The sequence below is a fragment of the Peromyscus maniculatus genome, chromosome 5 (genome assembly GCF_049852395.1).
Source record: "Peromyscus maniculatus bairdii isolate BWxNUB_F1_BW_parent chromosome 5, HU_Pman_BW_mat_3.1, whole genome shotgun sequence".
Lineage (NCBI taxonomy): Eukaryota > Metazoa > Chordata > Mammalia > Rodentia > Cricetidae > Peromyscus > Peromyscus maniculatus.
This window is the reverse complement of record NC_134856.1, coordinates 102,325,471-102,352,973: the sequence shown is the minus strand read 5'-3', so window position 1 is coordinate 102,352,973 and position 27,503 is coordinate 102,325,471. Positions and strand designations below refer to the sequence as shown.

Below are 27,503 nucleotides of genomic sequence, written 5' to 3'. Positions count from 1 at the left end.
ACGAGGAACCCCAGAACGGGCTCCCACAGGTCCCCCCTTCTTAATATATAAAAAAATAACTATTAATGGCTTACAGCAATCTCCATAGCTGTTACACCTCCCAGTATGGGAGTAGAGGATGATATAGATGGCATTTCTCTTTTGAATTAGGTCCAAGGTGACCACAGCAGTCTTAGCTGCCTCAAGCCCTTTCTAAACCAAAACTCTTAAGGCAACTACAAACTTAAAGAATCCCTTAGCTTCATCATTACCATTAACAGGTTAACAAATATTGCTATACATAGTCACAATTCTCTCAATCTTACAACTCAAAGCAAACTCTTAACAGAACCATTAGAATTAGCATATATGGTGCTATATATAGTTAACAATTTTCTCCGACTTACAACTTTAACTCAGTCATTTTTCTTGTTAACAGAACATAGGAAAAACTTCGATGTATTCACATCAAACTTAAACATTTTCTTAACTCCACAAAACCAGGGTGCATTAATATCAATAGGTTTCTGCGAACATAATTCAATCTCATAACTCCTCCTTTTCTTTATAATTTTTTAAACAAAGTCTCAAACCTAGTTAGAGGAACCCAAACGTATCTGTTTGAACAGTTCCATTTGTAACACAAAACCAGTTCCATAAGTAATTCCATTTTTACATAAACAGTTCCACAAAACAATTCATAAATCTCCAGTTAATAAAGCATATACGCATACACAAAATTGCATCTTGATTCTAAGTAGAAATACATTTCTTCATTTAAACAGTTTCATTTTTAACCCAATTCCAGAAAACCGTTCCTAGGTCATTACTATAAGTAAGCTCAAAATTGTCCCATTGCAATGAAATCTCTATTGTTCATTTCATTTAAGTACCAAAATTCAAATGATAAATATTGGTACTAGCCTTCCAAATTTGAAGAAATCCATAACCAAAATGTTTTTGTAATTTTTTTTTCATTTTAAGTTCAAAAAGTTCAAACAAGAAATAAATTCTGGTATCAGGCTTTCACTTCCAAATATGAAGAGACGTTTTTCAACCAAAACTTTTTGCAGTTAATAATTTTTGTTCAAACAAGCGTCTCTGCAACTTTTGTTCTCACAGACAGACCTTTTTAGTATAGTAAGATTTTAAACCGCACCGTTTTTGCTGTTAGCTCAGGTTTTTCTGTGCTGCGTTGATATTCCACGAATCTCAGCTGCGGATGCCTTGTGCTGGTTCTGGCGTCCGCCATTCTTAGCTTCTTAGCGGCTTCTGGAGCTTTTGAAACCATTCAGACTGCCTACTTTGCAGTCTACTAGGACACTATCTCCTGTGTCTCAGGTGTTTTCACCATATACATTAATAGACTCACACTTAACATTTACACTTTTTCACAAACTCACATATAACATTTTTTTGCCTTGCAAAGCATTTAGACTCATATTCAACATTTACACATTTTTACAAACTCACATACAACATATTAACATCTACTTATTTATACTTTATAGAACTACTTTAGCAAATATATTTCCTATTAATTCTTATATACTTATCTTATTTCTTATTTAAACTTACATTTACAACTAGCATCTTACAAGTTTATTACTACATGTCTTAAGACTACCTTAGATACTTCTTACAAGCTTATATTCTTAAAGGAACTCTATAGATCTATTTTACAAACTTATATAGGCTACCATTAGCATATATCTAACTTAGCAAACACCTAAAGATTTCTTAACACAGATCTAACAAGACAGAATTTTTACAAACTCACATATCTTATTTTCATCTTTCTACGTCTTACTCTTTATTATCACCATCTCTATTAGAAAGATTCTCTTAACTAGACAGGAAGTACGTACATCATTTCTAAAGTTTAGAGTTTATAGTTAGCTTTGTTATAAAGCACTGGGATTTAGTGAGTGTTGTCATTATAGAGTTGTGATACTTGTTGCTAGGGGATTGTAACATTCTCAGGACAAAGCCACACCCCAAAGTTGTGAGTGGGCCTTTTCGAACCGGCAGAGATGCACTGTCAGCGGTAAACAGTTTTTAACTAGAGGTTGTCCCTTCACCCAAATTCATAATAGCTCCCCTAAGAACTTCAATTCAAACAAACGTTTCTATCACAGCAGTACTTTTGTTTTGTTCTACTGAAAAACTTTACGCTGAGGGTGAAGTTATCATATTTAGCTGCTGTAAAGCTCTTTGCCAAAAACTGAACAGCTATTATGTGGTATTTTAAGGATTTTAAAGTGACTCGTTTGCTCTTATAGGTAGCTTTTTTTGTCATCCAATTACCATAAAAACTTTGCACAGCTATTAGGGTAAATAAGGCATTTTACCAACGGAGCCCCAAACCGTGAAGCGCCTAGTTGTGTATCCTTTCAATTTTTCATTGGAACTGACACTCTTAAACTCTTAGATGATTTTCCTCCTTATTCTTTTTAAAGGCTGTATTTTAAGTTTACCATGAACGTATTTTCGAGCTGACAAGTGTTTCAGGGCAATGTCGCCATCTTTAGCGGAAAAACTACCTTTCCCAGAATGCATTTCCCTTATATCAGTCCAAAATAATATCAGTCCCTTATATCAGTCCCTTATATCATTTCCCATATTTCTTATCGGGTTTGAGAGTCAACTGGTTCTCTTTTACTAGACTTGCCCGGGAGGTTTGAACAAAGTCTCTTGCCTTTGGAACGGGAGATTTGAACAAGCATTTTACATTTTCAGCTATGGCACATTGGGAGGTTTCTATTCTCCTCAGCTGGCTTCAACAGGTGTCTCTCCTTCATCAGACACTGGGCCCCCGGATCAGAACCGCACCTGCCTCCTTAGCGCGCATTGAGGCCGGCATTTCTGATAGCAACTTTCCTCGGGGCTTGTGTTTGTCTTAGCCAGTCAGTGAAAAACAAGATAATGTACAACAGCTTTTCCATAGCTCCTTCAGAGATTTTCTCCCACTGATCTTATTCTCATTTTGCTTGTTCCTTCCCCCCAGATGCAGAGCTTCAGGTATCTATCTGCGGCTCTGTTCCTCTGCTAGCTGCCTTTGGAGGTAGGGGCTTTTTTCCCCCCTGAATCTGCCTCAAACTCTAGCAGCTTTGTCAGGTCATGCATTTTCTGGGGAGGAATCTGTCCCCTCTCTTCAGAGTCTTTCTCCCAGACAGTATCCAGTTTGGTCTCAGTTTTTCCCCTCTACCCCAGAAACAGTTTCCAACACTACAGTGGCGGCTTTCTCTGCTACTGAAGGTAGGGGTTTTCTGTCTGTTTTCGGGGTCTGTGTGGTTTGCGTACAGACTGAAAATCTAACAAGGGAAGTTTTTGCCATTTCTAAACTCCCATTAGGACAGGTGCTTTGCCTCATCAGGCCTTCACCTGGCCCAGTCCCCCAGTGGGTTGCATTTGCTTGTCTGGGTGCTCAAGGACAGAGCTTATGCCAGAGGCAATCACCCCTCAGGGCTACACTCCCTCATCTCAGGGAGTTAGTTGAAACAAAGTTTTTCTCAAAGGTGCTTTCTCTGACAGAAAAGAAAGCTTTACTCCTGGATAGTTTTGTTTTGCCCTGGCTGGGCTCTTTCCCCAGACAGCGTTCTGACTCGGCAGCACGACTGCTTCAGACACAGATCAGCTTTACTGTTTTCCCAGAAAGGTCCTTTCTCTGATAGGAAAGCTTTTTCTCAGATTTCTTTTTGCAGTTGTGGACCTATCAACCCGGGACTTGTAGGAAAGTGGACAACTGTGCCGTTCCCACCGGCTTTAGCTTTGTTTGTTCATTAGCAATCTTCCCCTGGGTCCTGCACCTTCCTGCCTCAGCTCTGTGCTCCAGGAAGTTTGCAACTGCAGGAACCCTAGTATCCCTGAAATGCACTCCAACTCAGAGACGCTGGCCAGTCGCCTCTGGGTTTTTGCTCAGAAGCGAGGATACAATGCTAACAGTTTGCATTGCTTCAGGGGATCTTTGCATTAGGAAGATTAGGAGCACCTTTCCATTCTGAAAGGCTCACTCAAAAACAAAGCACTTGATGCCTCAGCTCTGCTGTAACTGAAAAGCTTGGTTTTTCTTTGCCTTTCTCAGGTAAAGTTTCCTGCCCTTTTGGGCTCTCTATAGCTCTTCACCCTTGCTCTCCCCAAGCGTTTCCCTCAGGGTACTCTGACCCACTGTCTTTTACTAGCTTGAAGAGAGAGCTTAGAAGAGGTTTTCAGAAACTTGTTCCAACCTCCTGCATTGCAGGGAGGATTGTTAAAGCTTGAAAGAACTTAGGTTTTGCTGTCCCAAGTTTGTTGTTTTCCCTTAGAGCTAATCACAGGTGGTCCCCATACTAATATCTTCAGGTGATTCTAATTTTTGTCATCTCCCAGAAGGACAAATTTAGTTTTTAAGTTTAAGAGAGCTTTTGAGAAAGATTAAGGCTTTTTAGAGAGATTTTGCCCCCCAATTTTTCCAAGAAAAGTTTTAGAGTTTAAGAGAAAGGTTTTTTTTCCCCAGGAGAGAGACCAACTTTTCCCAAAACTTCCCAACTTTAAACTTGACTTCTTACACCCCCATTTTTGCCTCAGGGAGAAATTACTTTCTCCTGCCGCTTGGATTTGGCTTTTCAGCTGTCCCCAGGTCAAAAGCTTCCATAGGAAACTTTTCCTTCCCCATAAGCTCAGAGAAGAGCTTTTTTACTACCCGAAAAGCCCAAAGAAAGATTTTTTTCCCCAGTTTGCTTTCAAAGCCCCCAAAGTTAGAAAATTGAGTTTTTCTGTCTAGTTGCCTTACTTATTTTTTCCTACACAATCTTATACTTCTAAGTTTTTCCTAAACTATATTACTACCCTATATCTTATACTTATCACAGATAGAAATTGAGAAAGGGATAGAAGATAGAAAATTTTGACAGAAGAGAATTTCGCTGCAGCATCGGACATCCTTCCAGTCCGCTTTCCTTCTCTCGAGGATAAAACCCCTGCCTCACCAAAAATATATATATATAAAAATATATATATTCCATAACACCGGCATGCCTTTCCACTGGCAGGGCTGACTCAGCACTTTCACCAAAAACTCTGTAATAAAACTATTATTTTCCATTATCTTTAGTCCCTATTACTTTGTCTTAAGTCCCTGTTCATTTGTCTTTAGTCCCCCCTTTTTTTGTCCCTTTTTTTCTTTAGTCCCTTTTTTCCCCTTTTTTTAGTCCCTTTTTTCCCCTTTCTTTAGTCCCTTTTTTCCCCCTTTCTTTAGTCCCTTTTTTCCCCCTTTCTTTAGTCCCTTTTTTTTCCCCTTTCTTTAGTCCCTTTTTTTCTTTAGTCCCTGTTCACGGCGCCATTCTGTGGGGCGTTTACCCACCACCCCCACAGCTTCCCAGAGTTTTCTTGAGTGCGAGCAGCAGGAAATATTAGATAGAAGGATTTATAGCGGAGAATGTTGCGGAGATAAACAGATAGAAAATAAAGGATAGCCTCGAGAGGGCCTGGAACCTATTCCAACGGGCCCCGACTGTCTCTGGTCCAGGGTTTTTATAGAGACGCCAAGGGGTGGAGCAAAAGACCTCCTCCCCCAGCACAGCCAAGTGCAGGCCATCTCAGACACCTGCACTCAGGCCCGTGGTCCTGATCATCCTCTATTCGGACCTGCTGGGTAAAGCCACGAGGAACCCCAGAACGGGCTCCCACACTGGAGCCACTCAAGTGCCCTCAGGAAAGAACCCAGTAGCTGCAACCTGCCACACACTGGCATTACAGAGAGGCGGTCTGCTTTTGGGTCCTGGGAAGCCCACACAATTAAGAGTGCAGATATGGAGATAGTAGGGAAGGCAAGTATCAGAGTCCTATAACAAAACAGCTTCATTTTTTTTTTCAGATCCTTTCTTTAAAGACTCACCAAAAATAAATACATTAGAAAACAAACAAACAAAAAACAACCTCTAATGTGGTTAAGCCTGCTACCATGGCCAAGAGGTCATACTGCCTGATGTGCACCTGCTTATACAGCACTGGATATGGGATCTGGTGTTGCCCCCAGGCCTGAGGTCAGGACGTGCCCCTGCTAACATTCCTCACATATGCACCTCACCTAATAATAGCAATCTTCCCCCAGCGGTTACACATTGTTAATGCCTTGCCACTTGCCTCAGCCATGCGACAGTCTCACCTGCTCATCAAGGCAGATTCCTTCTTCCCTGCATGTGCAAGGGTCCTGTGGTACAGGAGCATCACAATTAAAAAAACTGAAAGATCAGCCAGGCCACTTCCTTGTGGTTTGTAATAGCAAATTTATAGACAGATGCTCTGCAGGTTAATCATGCTTGTCAACTTGGCCAGAATCAACTAAGAGACAAGCCACTGGGCACATTAGTGTGGGATTTTCTTACATTAACTAAAGTGGAAACACCTGCCCTACATCTGGGCCACATCCTCCAGCGGCAGTCCAGACAAAACGTCCAAGGGAAACACTTTCTTTGCCTTCGTGTCTTGCTGTCTGGCTACTCTGTCGTTGCTGTTTCTGCTGCTTCATTCTTTGCTGGTCAGAACCCAGCTTCTCTGGGCTTCATGCTTGGACTGAAGATCAGCGGCTCTCCAGGAGTCCTCCAGTCCCTCAGCAGCACGCTGGGGCTGTTCAGGCATCCAGCAACTTCATGGACTCAGCAACTACCAAGTTCTCAGCCTCTCCAGAGTGAATCTAATAATAACCCCCTTTTACTATATGTTCATTCTTTTGGTCCTCCTCTAGAGAATCCTGATGAATACAGGTATACATGGCATCTACCAGGGACCTAGATTCTAAGAGCCCTTGCTACAGAAGAGCACAGAATCAACCAGCTAAACTGAAGTTAGTTACTAACAACATTACATCTGTAACTAAAATTGTTTGAATTGTTTTAAAAATATATGAAAATACTGCTCATAATTTTTGATTATATACTAAATTTTAGAATCTTGCGTTGTATCAATGCAGAACAAAATTTGATAAAAATTAAGGCCAATGTAAAAATAAAATTACTCAGCAATATCACGCACTCCTGGGTATAATAGGTCTATTTCACAGTTCCTAAGGTAGGGGAGCTATTTTTAACTAATATAATAGGATTGGGGGGGGATATTACCACTTATATTTTATAACACCAGTACCAAATGACTTCTGATTTGTCAGGCAGGTTGCTGATACTGGCTGGCCCAGTATTACACGGTCACATGAGCACAATTCAGAAATGGAAGTCAGCAGTGAGTCACCCAGAATGAGGGCCAGCATATCTGGGGCAAGGCCATCCTGCAGCACACCAACAGAGCTCTCTCTTTGGTCCCCATGCCAAGAGCGACACAGGCCAGAAGGGCAGGTGCAGCCAGGGAGAGTACAGCTCCAGATAGAAACCTGTTTCCGCCACTTCCTTCCCGAGGGTAAACCCCCCAGGAGGCATGACACCAAGACTTTCTGGGAGGGGCTGCCCCGGATTTGGTTCGGGCACTCATTTATAAACAGGAGCTAAGTCCCCTGCTCTGGGCTGTAATTGTGACACTGGCAGCGGAGATCCTCTCTACACACCCCCCACCCGCCATGGGGCTTCCAGGTTCATGAGGGCCACCAGAAAATGAAATGAACAATAAATACCAAGAAAGAAAATAAAAGCACCCGACTTGTAGAAAAACAAAGGAGGAGGAGTGAACAGAGAGCAAGGGGATGGACTTTCTATGCGATTCTCTGACATCTCTGACAGCAGAGGAAGTCAGGGAGTGAACTACATGCCTAACTAGGGCACAGATGCACAAGAGAAAAGGCCAGGAGAACGCCAACAGGGCAGTCAGTGGCACACTCAAGGTCAGCAAGGATGCTGTAGAGTGGACTGTGCCTCTCCATTCACATCTAACAGCCCTAAGACTCTGCCTGAGCACATGATACTTTTGGAGAGAAGACTAGTAAGCAAGGAATCGGGGGATGACGGCATCTGCGTGGGATATCAGTCTTGGTGTTCATACAAGAACGGACACTGGGATGTACCTTCCCTGGGTGATAATTAGGCAAAGAAGCAGCAGGAGGGCAACTATCTATACGCCAGTGTCAGAGAGAGACCACAGGAGAAACGAGCCCTGCTGAAACCTTGATCCTACACTTCCAACCTTCAGAGCTGTGAGGAAACAAATCTCTGATGTTGAAGCCACCCAGCCTGTGATTATTTGATTCTGTGAGCTCCAAATGACAAATACGAAGTACCAGGGCCTGGAGCTGAGTGGGACAGAAGTAGGGGACACAAAGACAGAGCCACAGAATGCTGCTGTGTAGCAATCTCCTCAGAATCCAAACGTCCCCTCGTAGAGGGAGGAGGGAAAGCTCGGGAAGAAACCAAACCTCACAAGCCTGGGGAAGGGGAAACTGACAAGGATCCGGAGACCCACAGCAGCAGGCCGGGACAACTGCGGAGAAAGGGGGCGCTGACCAGTCCAGAGGTCCCCAAGCCGTGCAGACAACTCCAGGGCTGCAGCTTCCATGACTCATTACCCATGCTGGGATGAGCCTTTTGCTGACACAGTTGCTTTTGAGTCATCTGTGCTCCTGTAAACAACTCCTCACCCCTACCCCTGTCAACACCTCCAAGCTCATTGGTTCACTACACTGGATTTTAGCAGAATCTATGCTGGTGTCAGTTCCCCATCGTGGGGGGAGTTGACATCTCTGTTGTAGTCACCAAGGAAAGGACACAACAGCTGTGGGTGAGCACCAGTGAGTGTTCTAGATCGTGCTTTGTATTAGGAGGGAACCACTAACGGTTGCCAGGCTTGGAAGGATCTCACTACATTTCAATGTGGGATTAACATGTTGAAAAGCAGATAAGGAGAGGAAATCCGGAAGCAGTTAGAGCCAACCAGTGAGTTGTTACAGGACTTTAGGAGAGGGAGCTGATGGGATGCGTTATTTTAGCAGTGTGATGGGTGTGTATAAAAGTCAGCTGTGAGCATTGTTTGAGGGTAAAGCTAACAGAACTGGATGGTGACGTTCAGCTAACAGTTCTTATTGCAATGAAGAATCACCTTGAGATGGAGATTTTCAAGACACCAGGAAGGTATAGTAAAACAAAGCATAATCACTCCCATGACACAAGTCCCAAAGAGGTTTAGCTAAGCCAAAATCCTGCAGGAGAAACAGCAACTTCTACAGTTTCACCATGGCAGGGGGGGGGGAGTAGAAAAATTAAAACCCAAAGGAAGGAATACAAGCAGGAGTAGAAATCTATGAAACTGAAAACAAACACAATACAGAAACACCAAGGAAATCAAGTTGACTCTTTGTTACAATCAAGAACAATTACTACATACTAACTAATCTAAGGAAAAAGGAGACAAAACAAATCACAGACACTGAAAATGAAAAAGGAGCCAATAACAGAATCTCACAGATAGCTCTATGCTCACACAGTCAACAATGTAGAGGAAAGGACTAATTCCTTGAATGACACAATGTACCAAAACAGATCATCTGAGTACATCCAGGTCTATTAAAGAAATTTAATCAATAATTAGTAACTTCCCAAACAGGAAGCATCAGGCACAGATGGTTTCATTGGTGAATTTTATCAAACAGCTAAGGAATGATATGAACTGATTCCTTACAATTTATTCCAGAGGACAGAAGCAAAGGACTCCTTCCTAAACTCTCTTAGGAGGGCGGATCACCCTAACACCAAAATCAAAGGCATGGCAAAGAAGGGGGTCTTAAGATCAGCAATTCTTTTAACATAGATGCAAAATTTCTCCATAAGCATTTAACATAGGGAACTGGGAACTCAATGTTCACACAGACAGCTGTATACAATATTCATAGTGGTTTTATTCACAATAGTCCAAACCACAAATGAATCATGTTTGTCAATGAGCAAACAGTAAAACAAACTGTGTCATACGAATCCATTGAACATTACTTAGGAAAAACAAAAGAGAACATTTTTGTTGTAGATAACCTGCACACTTGAGAGAATTGTGCCCAGCGCAGAAATCTAGCCCCAACACTAAATGCTCATGACTCCACCTACTTAACATTCTTTAAAGTCACAAAATCACAGATATGGGGAACATGTTGGGGGTTACCACAATAAAGAAGAGGATGAGAGTGGGGAAAAAGTGGGTGGTTAAAACAGTAAACATGAGGGGAAAACAGCACACCACTCCTGACCTCTGTGGTGATGTCCATCATATGCAAAGTGCATTTTATGCAATGTAAAGCACAATGACATTATATCAACAAAGGAACTATAAAACATTCAGTATAATCTAAATGTGATTAAAAAGAATCACACATCACAATTAATTGAAAATCAATTGATATAAACCATAGTATTAACAAGTTCAAGGTATACTAATACCAATAAGTACAAAAAAAGCACTAAACAACACATAACACCCAACCATGACAAAAGTCTCATGAACTTAAAAACAGAAGGAAATTCTATCAATCTTGTAAAGAATTGTAAAGAATATATAAGGACACAACAACAGCTAACATCACACTTAAAGATAGGACACCCATCACTTTGTCCTTAAAATTAGATACAACATCCCCCCACCATTCCTATTCAGCATCTTACTGGTAGTCCTAGGAATGAAATAAGGTAATAATAGGAAAAACTGCTACAGATTAGGAAGGAACAAGCACTCTTTCTGCATTTGTTCGAAGATGGCATGATTTCTCAAAGCAAAACTCCCTGCAACTGCTAAGCAATTCCAGCAAGGTAACAGGACAGCAGTTCTTCTCTAGACCTGAAACTGTCCAACTGCAAAGGCCATCAGTGAGAAACAGCAAAGTCAGGAAGTACTGTACGCCTCCTATCTCTCTATGGGACCTTGCCCTCTCCACGGAAAAGGCAGGAGCAGGCTTTTACTCTCTGAGCTCCTGCACTGCAGCTACAACCACATCAATGGGTGCCATGCAGGAGGAAGAAGCTGCAGGCCCTGAGGGAGCTCTGCACTGGCCACGCAGATGGACATACACCTGCAGAAAGGGGCTCCATAAGCACAGCAGAAAGAAGCAGGGCTTGTCACAAAGGAGGGAGCCAATAAACCTTTACTTAAATCACCATGTAAGGAAATAAAACAGACAAGGTGGACTCAACACAGAGAACAGATGTGCAGAAATAAGAACTCGACCTGAGGCGGAAAAACCACAGCAGCCCCTGAGAAGCAGCAGCTAATGCCAACAGGGCCGTACAGGTGGCAGCCACACATAAACCTTCTATAGTTTCTAGGCCACAATGGACTTGGGTTTATAATGTGCCAACTACATATCGTTCATCACACAGTGAGATTTTTTTTTCGGCTAACACACCAATAATTTAAAGTCTACTCTTTCCGTTTGCTACTGTAGGTTTAACCCAGGGCCTCCCTCATGGTAAATGTATGTAAGCACCATGCCAGTCCATCCCATTGCTTTAAAATTAACCAGAAGACCCTGCATAAAACTGAGTGAAAAACTCTGAACTTGTATCTCAGCTTGGTCTGGAACCAAGAACGACTAAATCAATCAGGGACATACTCATGTGCAAACAGAACTACCGACATCACAGACACTGTGAAGAAGGAACAGAAAAGCAGGTGGGACAGGAGGTGGCAGGTGGTCTAGTGACACCCTATATCTCTTGCGCCCAGCAGTGTGTCCCTGTGTGTCTGCCCTCTGTCCCCAAAGGACCAGTCCTCTGAAATTAGCCAGGCCCATGTTTAACAATGATCTCATCCTAAGGACTGAAGCATTCCATTCAAATCTTTGGCTTTGGAAGTCAGAATTTGTGCTTTCCAGCCCGATTAGTAAATCTAATCACATGCATTCACACTCTCAAGGGGTCCCGATTGTTAGGCAGTAACAGCTTGCGTATTCACAATCAACGAAATTAATGCTGCTATTTTTAAAGCATGAAAAAAAATTAAAAAAAAAATCTGTACACAAAAACAAGCCTCTGAGCCATGGACCTTGGTCAGAGAAAGAATGAAAATAAGAAGAGGCAGGAATAAAGTATTTACATGAATTATTAAACAAAGAATCATTTTTAAAAGTCCCTGCAAGGCTCTGCTGAGGGGTCCCTGCTATTCTCAGCTGAATCTTTGTCCCTCATCACCTAGAAGGAACATGTCACTCAAATGAAAAAGGTTCCTTTACACGAAACTGCGTGTTTAACTGGCAACATATAATTTTATTTTAAAAAAAAATTAGGAGCAATTGCTGCTGAAGCTGCTTCGGGGACAAGGGGAGGGGAAGATCTGTCAGTGCTATGGGAACAAAAAAATGATGCTCCAGCAAGCTGTATTCCAATCATTTGCTTCATAGTTAAGTTTAATTACATATTACACACTGTCCTGTAATTATGCTGCTTGGAAAACTGCCAATTTCCCCCTTGGAAATGTGAAAAGTTCCTTAATTCACTTTGAAGAGTCAGCATCGCCTCCACCCGCACCCGCCTTAGCGCACGTGGACTACTACACTAGATCCTGCTTCCTTGCAGGATGGGCTGCTGGACAGCGACCATGCTTTTCTGTTTCTTACAGCCGCCAGGGGGCTGATGGTGCTCACAGCTCTCAGAACACAAGCCAGATATTTTACACCGAGTGGACGGTGTTCTTTCTTCCCTTTCAAATTTTATAGCAGGAGAAACTGTGAAGCGTAACTACCCACCCCCGCTTCCCTCATCACAAGGGTCTGGGGTTAAGCCCTTTTATTTTCAGAAAAGGAATAAACATCCAGGACAAGATGAAGCCCTGGTTCTCTGGGAATTGATGAGGATGGGGAAGAGCAAACATAGAGAAGACTAAGAATCTATTCAGCTCTACCTGAGTAGTGGCAAAGGGCACAGTCAGTACCATCAGATAAAGACCTCCAGTTACCAGAAACGGGCTGAGAAGTTCAGTCAGCTGAAGACGATTCTTATCGATGGCCACAAAGATAAGTAAGAGTATCAAGCAGATGTAGAAAGCAAAAAGAAGCCAAACAGAATAGAGTAAGAAGTCTAGGCGACTGATTAATACAAGGAGAATAAGAACTGCTTCCAGGAAAATCGAATTCCCTTCCCTCAGAAAATACGGGACTGGTGGGGCAGAGAGCATCTGAAGGGTTCACCTGAAGTATGGCTGAAAGCTCCATGAAAATCTTCCAGCCCCTAAAAAAACCAGATTATCCACATGTAATTGGTGCAGCCACTCTGGAAATCGCTATGGGAATCCTCAGACAACTAAGAGTAAATCTTCCATTCTACTGTATAGCCCAGCTACACTACCCCATATACCCAAAGGACTCAACATCATACTCCACAGTTGCCCACTTGGCCATCTTCATTGCTGCCCTATTCACAATAGCCAGAAAAGAAAACAACCCACATGTCCTTTAACAGGTGGATGATAATGAAAATGTGATACATATGCACAACAGAATACCATCCAGCTGTAAAGAGAAATGAAGACCACACACTTGGATGGCTCCACTTGGATTTGACCTGAAAGCCTCTTTCTTGGTCTGGCTTGCATAGAGAGGGAAGAAATGGAGTAGTCCTACCCAGCTGCAATACCTACAGATCACGACAATGGCATGGCAAGTATAAGAAGTGGCACTCACGAGTCAGTGGCAACCAACAGCTATCTAATTGTGTTTCAGGCTCACTCAACAGAAGGGAAGTCATGGTTGGTACTGGAAACCTAGCCAGCTTCCCAGGGCTCGTGAGGCCAGGGACCGCAGAAAAGAATCTACTACTGCCTCTTTGCTAGACCAGCATACTCCCTAACTACATTCTAAATCCTATCCTTATACTCAGAGATAAATGTAGCTATCACCCTCATCAAAGAAGCTTCACTCTGTATCACATGGAAACTATCACAGAAAACCTCAATCGGACTCAGTGCAGAGATCCAGCCCCAAGAGATACAGCTCCTGCATCTATAGCTCAGAGAACATCCTAGAAGAGAAAGCAGAAAGATTACAAGAGCCAGAGAATTACAATGTCTGCTGTGAAACTGCATTGTGCATTGACTGTTTACACTAATCTCTGCACTGTGTCCAGCTGGGGTTTTCTGTGATGGTTTCCATGTGCTGTAGAGTGAAGCTTCTTTGATGAGGGTGATAGCTACATTGTATGTTTTATATATGTATGTATGTATGTATGTATGTATATATATATATACATATGTATGTTTATACACACATATATAACAATAATCAGAGAAAATAAGCTATTAATTTTAGGGTAGAGGGATATGGGAGGGGCTGGAGGGGGAGGAGAAGTGAAGTTATTATATTTTAATAAAAATAAATTTTAAAATCATAATTTTTAGAAGTTGAGCTCTGGTACATCTCTAGCTCTGTGACCCTGAGCAGGCCCTCTCTGTGTCCATTCCCTCAAGCATAAATACTGAAAGTACCAACTGCAGAACAGTGTGGCGAGCAATCAACAAAAACCTTGCAGATACCTGCCAGCAAGCTCCGATACTGAGTAAGTGTTCGCTGCAATAATTGTGCAGGAGCTCTCTGCCCCTCAGGAAGGAAAGTTGACTTAAGCTTCCTTGCAAAATTGGCAGAGCAGAGGGATATGCAGATAGAAGACGAGGTGCAGAGCCCCGTGATCATCCTGCACATTGTGAGGGAATCACAATGTCTTCCAAGGCCTCATACTTCTCATTCAGGAGCAGTCCCTGCAGTTTCTGTCTCCATAGCCTCAGACCAGTATCTAACTAGTCTCTCCTTTCTTTCTCTTCTGTTTCTGCCCCCTCTCTCCCTTACTTACGTTCATTTATTTATGTTTTTGAGACAGTGTCACTAGCTGAGACCAGATTGGTTCTACCTCTCAAGTGCTAGGATAGCAGGGATTTGCCACCATTCCTAACCCTGCCAACTAATTTTTAAAAAGCACTGTCTGGTAGATCTAGAGAAAAACCCCATTATAGATTTTTAAATAGTATAGACATACTTTCCATATTTCATCTCTGGAAAAAAATGGCTCTAACAAAAAAGACCTTGAGAAACTCATTCTTAAGTAGAAATATCCATCTTTCCCCATAATCTCATACTTGACATATTATCAATATTTTTTGTTCTGATTTAGTATAATACTAGAAACATATATATGCCCTGGTCTGCAATTACGTGAAACTGGTATAATTAATCTTATTTTTTAAAGCATTTCTATATTCCTCATCAGGAAATTCATTATTTTCTACTATAGTCACCTAGTAGCCCATGATATTACAGTGGATAAAATGCTAGTCATAAATTAGGAGAGATGATAAAGCAAGAAGTGCACAAGAATTGCAGGGTACTTCACCAAATTGCATACATTAATTATGCAAATTGTTTTTGTAGACCAATTATACCTCAATAAAAGAAAGGATTGCAGGTTATGTAAAGAACAAACCATTGCCAGGATTAACATTTCATTTTGCCCCTGGAAGCCTCCAGATCTTATAAATTCTGTTAAGTAACACCTTTGTTGGTAAGAGTCTATAAATCAGTGAGGGAGCAGTTTCACTAGGGAAACATATTTATGATAGAGCCCTACAAGAACTGAAGCTGAACAAAGGGTTAGGTCTGTGTTATTCCACACTGACCAACCACCACCTGGTTTCTCCAGGAAGTCAGGTCACAGGAGGAAGTCTTCAATGATTCTGATATGGCTAAACAGTATAATACTTCATAAAATTGTGAAATATTGGCCTGCTCCACACATTGTGGAAAAACTTCATGCTATTAAACAGAGCTTTTATGACTTGTTAGAGGTTCTCAATATAGTGTACATCTAAAACCCCCAAAGGAAACAAGGAATTTCCGAAATAGAAAGTAACTATTACTACTGCATGTGTGCACGTGCATGTGTGTGCGCGTGTGTGTGCGCGCGTGAGTGTGTGCGTATGATTATTTCTTCTATATTAGAGCCAGATATTAGCTTTTTTCCTTACTACCACATCCTCTGAACATGGTATCATGTTTGCTAGGTGTTTGAAAATATTTGTGAATGAGACAATAAATGAATGATTGTAACTCTTAAGGGCATTTTCTTCAACTTTCTTTTAGCATTTAAGGACATATGCTTCCCCTGCCCAGAGAATACAATATCTTTTGTATTCTGTGACAATACAGAAGCAATCATAGAAGAATCTCATTTGCATGTATTTGGTTTTTATTGCTGCATATTTAAAGCTCACCTGATTTCTGCAAGGGTCAGTCTCATGACTTCCAATAGGTTCTGAATATTTGAATTGCTTCTTCGTGTTACTTTTCATGTCACTACTTTGAAACAAAAGATCAATCAAGAATGCTCTGCTATGACACTTTCACCAGGCTCTCTTGTTCCTTGAAATAACATTGTTTGGTGTTAATCAAATATTTGATAATATGAAGAAAGATTCATATCTGAAATCACATGGTGATTTCACTCCACACACAGTGAGATGCTCAGATCTGTAATTCCTCCTCAGCTTCTGTGCCCATCCAACTGTGGGGTAATTCAATTAAACTACAGCTTTCACTAGAACACAGTTACTGCAGTTTATTTAAGTATTACATAAGAAACCTAGCCACCCATCAAGAAATTCATGCGGCAGGCAATATCTTTAGAAGTGTTATAAGTGTGGTTATAAGTATAAGTTATAAGGCCATGAATTTCAGATAAAGAGAAAGAATAAAGCTAAAAAAATTCCATTCTTTTTTCCTTAAGAAAGTTTCTTCATATAATACATTTTGATCATACTATTTCCCTTTCTCCAGCTCCTTCCACATATACCTCACCTCCCTACCCACTCAACTTCATGTTCTTTCTCTATCTCTCAAAAAAGATAAAACGAAAATCAAGCAAACAGTAAGACAAAAAAGTACCAAAACAAAATGAAACAAAAAGCATATAAAAAAGAACAAACAAACAAATATGGAGTCCATTTTTTGTGTTGCCAAAATAATTCTTTAATTGCTTGATTAATAAGAAACTATTAGAAGTTACTAGGCACTAGACATTGGATCAATAGTTGGGATCTTAAGTGAACTTTGGTGTCTGTTCATGCAGTTCATTTTAGTCAACTACAGGAGGCACAAAGCACAGGTAAATATATTTAACCCTATAAAAGGTCATAGGAATTCAATTTGAGTGTCCAAGGGGCAGGGTCAATAATATCCTCCAGGGAGAGGGCCAGGGGGTTATCTAAAGATGAGCTTTGCCTTGAAAGCTGTCCACCGGGCAGATGGCATGCAACATTCAAGCATAAGGGTGTCACAAATGCTCAGGTGGGGATCTGCCTGGCTAACTTGTAGCCTGCCATAATTTTGTTGTAACAAAGGATTAGATAGGAGTTCAGAGGACAGAGAGAAAAGGATGGGCAGTGAGAGAAAAAGCCACAGGGATGATGTAGAAGGAGAGCTTGGCAATAATACAGATGCACAGACTGGAGAAGGTGCAAATCCTTAAAAGGTAGAATACAAAAGGATGCCATGCCCTGTGGGTTTCAGCTCTGCACCTCAAGGTCACTGCTTCACAGAGACACTCAGGCAGATGGTCCAAAGGCACAGATCAGGAAAAGAAAAAAAAGGGGTTGTGCAGGTGCCTCCAAATGGCCAAAGACACCACTCTCCCCTAGGGCCCTCAAGCCAGAAGTTCCGCTCTTCCTTGGATAGCCAAATTTACTTTATCTGCAACCGAATTGCTTCTCCCCACTGCCACACCCCCACCCTAGGTTGGGTTAACATCACTTCTCTACAACTTCTCAACTTCCTAAGCTCTCTTTCCACAGCATATTCACGGCCTTAGCTCCTGCTGCCCAGCCCTGGCTTTCTTCACTAGCCCCTAGCCTGATGTTGGGTTTCTGGCACAGCAGTGCTTTTTCTAAAATAATTATTTCTGCTTGATTCCCTTGAGAAAAGTTTAGGTTTGTTGTATCTGCTTGGAAATAATGTTTAGGTTCGGAAAAGCACCTTTAATACGGTTTCAAAGGTCTCTAATGACCTGTCCCCACTTTGCCTGTTGGACTAGGACCGCCGATGCCGCTCCCATCTCACCTGTGCTATCTTAGTGTTTGTTGGCTCCCTGAACAAAGCGCACACTGTCACACCTCACTCACAATTTCCCCTTTATTTGACACCTCACCCAGGTCTTCCCTTCACCTTGAAAGGTGGTTAATATTGTCAGCTTGACAGAAAGTTGAATTACACCAACGTGTGTGGAGGGATTATCTTGATCAGGTTAACTGAGGAGGGATGCCCGCACTAGGAGTGGGCAACACCATTCCCTGGGCTCGGGTCCTAGCCTGGCTAAAAGGCAGAGGCTAGCTGATGACAAAGATTTCTCTCCCATTTCTTGACTCCAGCAATGTGACCTCCTGACTAAGCTCCTCCCACCATGACTCCCGTGTCATAGTGGACTGTGTCCAACGGCACTGTCAGCTGAGATAAACTCTCCCTCCACCAAACTGCTCTTGTCAAGGTATTTTGTCACAGAAAGGTGTAAAGTAACTGGAACACCCAGTCAATACCATGTAGTGGTTTGAATGAAGATGGTCCCTATAGGCTCATATATTTGAATGTTTGGTTCCCAGTCAGTGGAACTATTTGGGAAGGATTAGGAGGCATGGCCTTATTGGAGGAGGTGTGTCACTGAGAGTAAGCTTTGAGGTTTCAGATGCTCACACCAGGCCCAGTCTCACTCTCACTCTCTCTGTCTGCTGCATGCAGATCAGGAGGCAAAGCTCTCAGTTACTGCTCCTGCACCATGTCTGTCTGCTTTCCATCATGCTGACCATGGACAAACTCTCTGAAAGCGTAAGCAAGCTCCCAATTAAATGCTTATAAAAGTTGCCTTGGTCATGGTATCTCTTCACAGCAATAGAATACTAAGATATAACACTTCCTTCAAGAAACTTGCCTCATAATCTGTATTGGAGACTGACCAGTGTCCAGTACCCACTATCTATCATACCAAAGTATATTTCAAGTGACATAAAAACTGCCTGACTTGATCTCTTCATCCCCACGCCATGTGCTCCTCTCTTGTTGATCCAGACAGGAAATTCCTCAGTGTCAGAACTCACTAGCAACCTGTTCCCTGAGGACTGGCCAACACTTAGCTCATTGTAGGGATCTGTAGTTATTCAGAAAACTCATGAAGCCTGCAAAAGTTCACAGTTAGAGCCTTGTGTCATGTACATTTCACAGGCATATAGAGGAAAAAAAATCTCCAGAAAAGCTAAGCAACAACCCTCAGAGGCAGGACCAAATGGCTTCAGAGCAAAAAATAATGCCAACTGTCAACAGAAGAGTAAAGGTAAGGAAGGTCTTCAAAGTGACGGACACACAAAGGCAGATGCCCGAGGTTGCTAAGACAAAGGCAGGGGCATAGAGCAGAGGGCAAGATAACACCTAAAAACAAAATAATCAAGGAAGCATAAAGGTAGAGGAATGCCACAAACAAAGGGAATATTAGTGTGTGATGGGGCACTCCTCTCTCTCTCTCTCTCTCTCTCTCTCTCTCTCTCTCTCTCTCTCTCTCTCTCTCTCTCTCTCTAAAAGACAGGGTTTCTCTACAGCCTTCACTGTCCTGGAACTTGCTTTGTAGACCAGGCTGACCTCAAACTCACAGAGACCCATCTGCCTCTGCCTCCTGAGTGCTGGGATTAAAGGCGTGCGCCACCACACCCAGCACATAGCTTCTCTTTTTAAACAAATCCTGACCATAAATTTGAGTGGCAAAGAACATGAACAGCAAGTCTCTATTCAAGTACAGAAGATGAATCTATCAAATAACACACATAATAAATGAATAGCTGAATACATACTGGAGTTTTACCTTGTTAAGAAAAAAAGAGTGGATTTTTATCAAAATATAAACTTGAAAGAAAAAAAAAAAAGATTCCAGAGGTGGTAGATGTCTTAAGGGAAACGATGTTTTCTGAACACAGCAAGACAGACGCACCATGAACTCAGAGACTGTGACTGTATGCATAAGACCTGGGCCAGCTCAAACCAGATGAAATCCCCCCTAGCTGAGATGCTACTGGCACTTGATAGCTGGTGGGAAAGGCAGAGTCAACTTTCTCTAATGGTGTGACCCCTGATATATCAGTCAAACTCCCAGGCAGACCTTACTCTCATGAGGACTTGGCCAGCACAAACTGAACTGGAGGAGGAGATGCAGAGAGAACGAGAGGTTGTGTGTGGTAGGGATGTGGATCTAGGAGGAGTTAGGGCAGGTGAATATGATCCAAATACACTGTATGAAATCTTGAAGGAATTAATAAGACACTATTTAAAAAATAAATCCCTCTTAATGTTTTGGAAGGGACCTCCCAGGTCACAGATCAAATGAAGCCATCTGACTGGGGTCACTCTGGGCTGCAGAGCACTTGTACTTGACCACCACAATGTCTATCTTCAGTCACCAAGACCCTGCTTGCAGAAAACCTCAGACTTTGCACATGTAAGTGGCATTTATAGACATAGCTTTGGCCTTCCATCTAGCAGTCAATGTACCAAATTTGCATGGGTCCTAGAAAACATCATGGAAGGGACTCTCACGAGAAAATTTAACAATTTATGAAGTGCACATATTTCAATCCATAAAGAAAAGTGCAGGAGAAGAAAAAAGACCCGCCTTTCTCTGCCCCTAAGCGTCTCTCAAATCTCTCTTAGATACAAAGTTCTTTCAGGTTGCCATGGTATTGATTTCACTTATCACAGTCTAGAAAATGCATTGAGAAATCAAGCTTAAAACATTAAATTACTTTTCATAAGACATATGCTTCTTATGCAATTAACAATACATTTGGCATCAGCGAGCTCTAATCTTAGAGGCATTTATCTGCAACCATCAATCAGTTGATGTGAAATTCAATTTCTACTTGGCTTCTACTATTCATACTCAATCCTCCGAGGCTGGATATTGTGTGATCTCTCTAAATACTAATTTTCCTGTGATGAAAACAGATTGCATCCACAGAAAATGCCTTTGCAGTGGATATGTATATATGTAGCTGAAATTAAGGGAGGTTTTTTTTTTTTTTGGTGTGTGTGTGTGTGTGTGTGTGTGTGTGTGTGTGTGTGTGTGTGATAGTAGGGCATTTTCTTTGTTCCTCTGTCTATTTATTTTGAGACAGGCTCTCACTATGTAGCCTTGGATGGTTTGGAACTCACTATGTAGACCAGGTTGGCCTCACACTCACAGAGATCAGCCTGATTATACCTCCCAAATACTAGGATTAAAGGCTTGTGGTCACCATGCTGGGCCTCAGATCAAAATTTTATGGAAAAACTATTACCTTAGGGAAGACACAACTTCTGACCTCGTACCAGACTGCGAACCTTTCAGAGAAATAACCGTGAAGTCCTTCATATACTCAAATTCCAAATACCAATTCAAAATAGGTCAAAGCTTCTCAAACTACATACATTTAAAACATGGGGCCTACAGAGAATATGGAGTCCAACATGATTTCATTGAAGGGAGTCACTGCTGGGTGGTACAATTTCTCACTGCCAACTACCCAGATATACCCAGTATTTTCCCGTGGCCATAACAACACTCATTTCCAAAGACCTGCTCAGGAAATGCCATCATGGCTGACAGCCCCCATGTCTCCCTTGTTTAACAGAAAAAACTTTAGCCCAGACACAATGAAATCATCCACATTGAAATCACTATTAACAGTGCCAGTCACATCTCCAGGAAACCAATGCCACTGTAAGTCCTGCATAGAATGAATGTCCCAGTACCAGGAGGACATGTTCAGTTTTCAGCACAGCCCGACTCTTCTTACTTCGAGCAATTTGTCCTTCAAATGTTTCTAACCTCCAGGCTAGTCATCATTGTAACCACATGCCAACTCCCTTTTCATTCACATCCCTCCTTGATTTCAATCTTGCACCTATTCCATCCCAATTACGTCTGAGCTCTCCTCCCTGAAGACAGGGACATGGTGTCATCACAAATCCAGGGCTTCTGATGGACAACCCAATGCACAAGCTTTTATGGTACTGTCACCCCCTCTCTTCTCTGCAGGGCACTGCCCAGGCACCAGGTTGCATCTGCTCTTTCACAGAAGCACAGAGCTCTCCACTTCCTTCTGCCTCCCATCAACAACCTAATTTAGTGCCCAGAGTGTGCCCAGTATGTTATAAAATGTGGGAAGATTCCTCTCCACAACTCCCCCATTTACTCTTTATTTGTGCTTTTTGTTTTGTTTTGTTTTTAATTGTATCTCTTAACATTAGACTGAAAGGAAGCAATGTAGCAGTAAGGATCCTGGGCCTCTTTCCAACCACAGGAATAAGTCTAAAGGGGCTCTCCACCAAATTTGAGGTTTTGCAAGATTTGGATATGCAGTTCATTTCTGTTCCTTTTGTTACTTAATAGTTTTTAACATACTTCAATATTAAACTATAGAATCATTTCCCAGTACTAACTTTATGCTTAAATAAATGGAAAAAAAAAGGTAAAAGTTAAGCATCCTTATTTTAGCTCCTTGATCAATTTCTGTGGTGGTATTGTGTTCCCCAATATACTGTGCACCATAATAAACTTATCTGAGGTCAGAGAACAGAACAGCCACGAGACAGACATAGAGGCCAGAAAATGATGGCACACACCTTTAATCCTAACATTCCGAAGGTAGGTATCTGTCTGGGTCTCTGTGAGTTCAATGTCCCACTGGAAATAGCCAGGCATGATGACACACACCTTTAATCCCAGGGAGTAATGGCAGGAAGCAGAAAGGTATATAAGACATGAGGACCAGGAACTAGAGCCTGGTTAAGCTTTTAGGCTTCTGAGCAGCAGTTCAGCTGAGATCCATTTGGATGAGGACTTAGAGGCTTCCAGTCTGAGGAAACAGGATCAGCTGAGGAATTGGCAAGGTGAGGTGGCTGTGGCTTGTTCTGTTTCTCTGATCTTTCAGTGTTCACCCCAATACCTGGCTCTGGGCTTGTTTTTATTAATAAGACCTTTTAAGATTCGTGCTACAAATTTCATTTCTTTAGTTTACCAGTGGTAAAAAAAAATCCACTGGGTGACTCATCTAATAACAATCTCCTTCTGTGCGTAGGTTTGAAAACCATAGGACACTGGCAATATCTGAGAAGAACCAGCACACTTACCCGGATGTATGCATCCTGATGGTGCTTAGCGAAATACAGCATGTTGTCCAGAGCCAGCATCCCAGGAGGAGTCTGTGTGAAGTCCATGGCAGGATTGACATGGTTCTGTGAGGAGAACAGAATGTTTTCACTGTTAATTCTTCAGCAGATGTCACCAACCACAAGAGAACTGAGATCCTCCTCAGGACTAAAGCAGCACGAGGTGAATGCCAAATAATCCAAAGTGATGCCATTGCTTGTCTCTGTGCCAATAAACATGGAGGGGAATTCTCCCAGCTCTTCAGGTTCAGAAAAAAATAATAAACAGCTTTTATGCATGGTGTTAGGAGGCCCAGTTAGAGATCAAATATAAGATTAGACAAGTAACATATTAAGAAAAAGAAATTAATGAGTGAGTTATATTTATGGTGGTTATCCTGAAGTGAAGCCAATGGCACTCAACAGAGGAGCTGTGGAGAGAAGCCACAGTTCTGTGACTTATGACAGAAGCTGACCACAGGAAGCCACAACCCACCCATGTCTTAACTTTGTCACACTTGTATATGAGGCCAGATATAATCATGCCTCTCAGCAGGTTTGTGAACTGTCCAGGGTTAGCTAGGTCTCTAAGTATAGGCAGTGGGAAGAGTATAGATGTGCACAGGGTTCTGACATCTGCTTGCCCTCAAGAAGGGTATCTAGCATGTCAGTTATCATGCACAGCATGGTGATGGCTTAATACAAATATGCCTATGAGAGGTTGAAACCTGAATTATCTGCTCTCCTCCATCAGTCACCGAAGCCAGCCCAAACTACATTGAACTAAATGGTGAATAAATTCAAGGAAAGTGTGGGTTTTTTTTTTCTTTTTTAATATAAAAAAGAAAAAAAGAAAAGACTGTCAGAGATAATCTGTTCCTGCTGTACAGCAATACTGATTTTGTATACTGGCTTTATAACCTTGAACTTGGCAGAATTCACTTAGTATTAGCAGGTTTGGTGGCCATGGGTGTCTTGTCACCATCATTCTCTCCCACAGATGGTGGATGGTGCCGTCTTCAAACACAGATAATTTGACTTCTTCTTTCCCAATGTAAATGACTTTCTTTCTCTTGCCTAACTGTTCCAGTTGGTACTTCAAGTACTATGTTAAATAAGAATCATGAAAATGGTTATCTTGCTCCACCATATAAATTCAGTTATATGAGATAATGGATTTGTTAAGTCACTAGAGTTAATATTCCACAATGTCTAACTACTTCAGAACCCCATGTTGTATGTGATAAAAATCACACAATGCTATCTGCTAATGTAGAAAATTTGCACAGAACTTCTGGGAGCAGACAACCAATGTCTGATTTGACCTAATGTCCATGCCACGAGAGGGAACCTACGCCCATGACTGCTTGGGTAACCAAGCACCTGAGATTAGATAGTCCAGAAACCCAGAGTAAATCCAAACACTATCATCTAAAAATAAAATAAAAATCAATAAAATAATTCCTAATGATATTCTGCTAGACTCAGAGATCAGTGCCTTATCCAGTCATCATCAGAAAGGCTTCCTTCGGCAGCAGATGAGAACAGATACAGAGACCCACAGCCAGACGAAAGAGAGAGAGAGAGAGAGAGAGAGAGAGAGAGAGAGAGAGAGAGAGAGAGAGAGAGAGATTCTAAATTGAACGTCTCCATCAAATCCCTCATAGGTCAGGGAATCCTGCAGAAGAGGAAGTGGAAAGAGTGTAAGAGTCAGAGGGGATGGAGGACACCAGAAGAACACGGCCCTCTGAATCAACAGAGCAAGGCACACATGAGCTCACAGAGACCGAAGCAGCAAGCACAGGGCCTGCATGTGTCTGCACCAGGTCCTCGACATGTATATTACAGCTATTAGCTTAGTATTTTCGTGGGCCTCTTGACTGTGAGAACAAGTGGGTCTCTGACTCTTGAGCCTGTTCTTGGGACTCTTTTCCTCCTGTTGGGTTGCCATGTCCAGTTTCCATATGATAGTTTTGCTTTATCTTGTTATATTTTGTTTAGTCATGTCTGGTTGTTTTCTCTTAGAAATCTGTTCTTTTCTAATGAGAGACAGAAAGGGGGTGGGTCTAGAGGGGAGGGGAAGTAGGAGGAACTGGGAGGAGTCAAGGGAGGAGAAACTATAAGCAGGATGTATTGTATAAGAAAGAATCTATTTTTTATAAAAGAAAAAAATTAAAAAGAAAAGAAAAATTAAAAGTCATAATCCAAATAATCAAATATGGTGGCATTTTTGTCTTCCTGTCAATCTAGACCTCCTTTAAAAATCTATATAATTTGCATGAAGCAATTAATTTCATTTAACCTCTGAGTACTTTCTAATAAACAGCTTAAATCTTTGTTTTGTTAGGGAAATTCTGGCTGATAGTGATTCTTTCTGACTTTAGTATAAGAAAGCCTTTTTTTACTCACTGCTTCAAGGTTCAAACCACCCACAATTTTTCACATTTGAATAATGTGTTCATTTGAATAAGAGTTCATGTCACTTGTCTTTCTCAGGATGACCTCAAGTTTTATTTAAGAACTGGTGAAGATGATCTAAAGTTCTGGAAGAATGGTTCTGTCTGTAGCCCAGAACTCCTATTTCAAAGCAGCTGGTTCGTCATGTGCATTCAGTGGACTGCATTAACACAATAGTTTAGATGTTATTATGACATTCCATCCTGATTCATTTGATAAAACATTGGAAAGCTTTTAAAATACCGAGGATTAACTACTGATGAGAAAGATGTACCTAGCTCATGAAATTAATGTAACAAAAAATCATTTGGCACATCAAATACAGTGCAGCTCAGTCTTGTTTTATTTAAATTATATGTCTTTGTCTATATCCGTGTGTGGGTTTGTGCACCTGTGAGTGCAGGTGCCTTCAGAGGACAGAAGAAGGCATTGGAACTCCTAGAGCTGGTGTTGCAGCTGGTTATGAGCTGCCTTATATGGTGTAGGGAACTGAATTCTGGCTGCAGAAAGAGAAGTACAAATTATTAATCACTGAACTAGCTTTCCAAAGCCAGCTCTGTCTTAATTTGATATTTATTGGAGTGAGAGGGTCCAACTCATATCCAATTTAAAAAAAAATCAAAGTACAGGAAATAACCTAATAGAGATTTCAATGATTTTAGTTATTTAGCAAAAAATAGTAGAATGTGGAGACTGAGTAGGAGACAAAGATCCACACGTCTGCCCTGAGCTCTCTGCCTAGGGCCAAGAGGAGACAGCATGGGCCCACCTGGTGCCTTGTGGCACCAGGCAGTTTGTCTCTATGATGGTGAGCAAATATAGGGTGGAGAGAGAGAGAGAGAGAGAGAGAGAGAGAGAGAGAGAGAGAGAGAGAGAGAGAGAGAGAGAGAGACAGAGAGAGAACAGTTTGTGTCCTGTGGAAAGAGGCAGCTCCCAAGAGGTGAAGGGGCAGTGAGGAGCAGGCCAAGGTGGATGGCCTTCTTGCTACCCAGGGTCACAGTGATGTATGGGCCTGGGCCCCGCTGCAGCTGTGGTCAGAGCTGATGCCCAAAGCTCCTGTTACCACCAAAGGCTGAGAGGATAGTGTGCACAGAGTTGGCCCTGCCCTTCACTGGCTGCGGCACTAGGGAAAACTGGCTCTGCCCCTCATCAGCTGCAGCAGGTGAAAGAGCAGGTCCTGCACCTTGCCTGGGCAGCATAACAGAGCGGACCCTATTACCCTGTTTGAGAGGAAACAGGCAAGCTGACTCTGAGGGTGTAAGAGCGGGAGAACTGGTCCTGCCCTTCTTGTCTGTCATATGGTGGTGCAAACGATCTCTCCCACCTCACCCCTTGCCACCTGCTGCAGGCAGGAGAGCTGGCCCCGACCGTTATCAGCTGCAGGACTAGGGAAAGCAGGCCCTGCACCTTGCCTCAGCAGCACAGTCGTGCTGGTCCTGCTGGCATGGTTGTGGGTGAACATTCCCTGAGGTCACGAAAGTGGAAGAGCTCACCCTGCACCCCTTGTTGCCATGTGATGGTGAGGGCAAAGGAGTGATGCCCTCTCCCCCTCTCCCTTTGCCACCTGTGGCAGGCTAGAGAGCTGATCCTGCCCCTCACCAGCTGCAGCACGAGGGAGAGCAGGCCCTGCCCTTTGCCTGGGCAGCACAGTAGAGCTGACCTCATTGACAGGGGCATGGATGAGCTGTCCCTAAGAATGTGAGGTGAGAGATCTGGCCGTCCCCCTCATCTGCCATATGGTGGTGTGGGTGAGGGGGAGAAGACCTCTGCCCCATCTCTCACTGCCTGTGACAGGTAGGAAAGCTGTCCCTGAGGTCACTAGAGCAAGAGAGCTGACCCTACCTCTTGCAGCACTCATCAATGCCCCCTGCACCTCCCCTCGGCAACACAGTGGAGCTGGCTCTGGTAGTGTAGGTGTGAGTGAGTCAGTCCCAGGGGTGTGAGAACAGGAGAACTGGCCAAGCCCAGGTGGTGC

The 27,503-nt window shown here is 42.4% G+C and overlaps 1 protein-coding gene across 9 annotated transcripts in view; it reads right to left on the bottom strand.

Annotated features, from left to right (window-relative positions):
* Window positions 1–27,503, bottom strand: part of Elmo1 (engulfment and cell motility 1) — a 539,516-nt gene that overhangs the window by 255,928 nt on the left and 256,085 nt on the right. For all 9 annotated transcript variants that reach the window (XM_076572972.1, XM_042278256.2, XM_016007341.3 and 6 more), the window contains one exon: window positions 23,054–23,158. In XM_076572972.1, coding sequence (XP_076429087.1) covers window positions 23,054–23,158 — 105 coding nt within the window. The remainder of the gene's footprint in view (window positions 1–23,053; window positions 23,159–27,503) is intronic.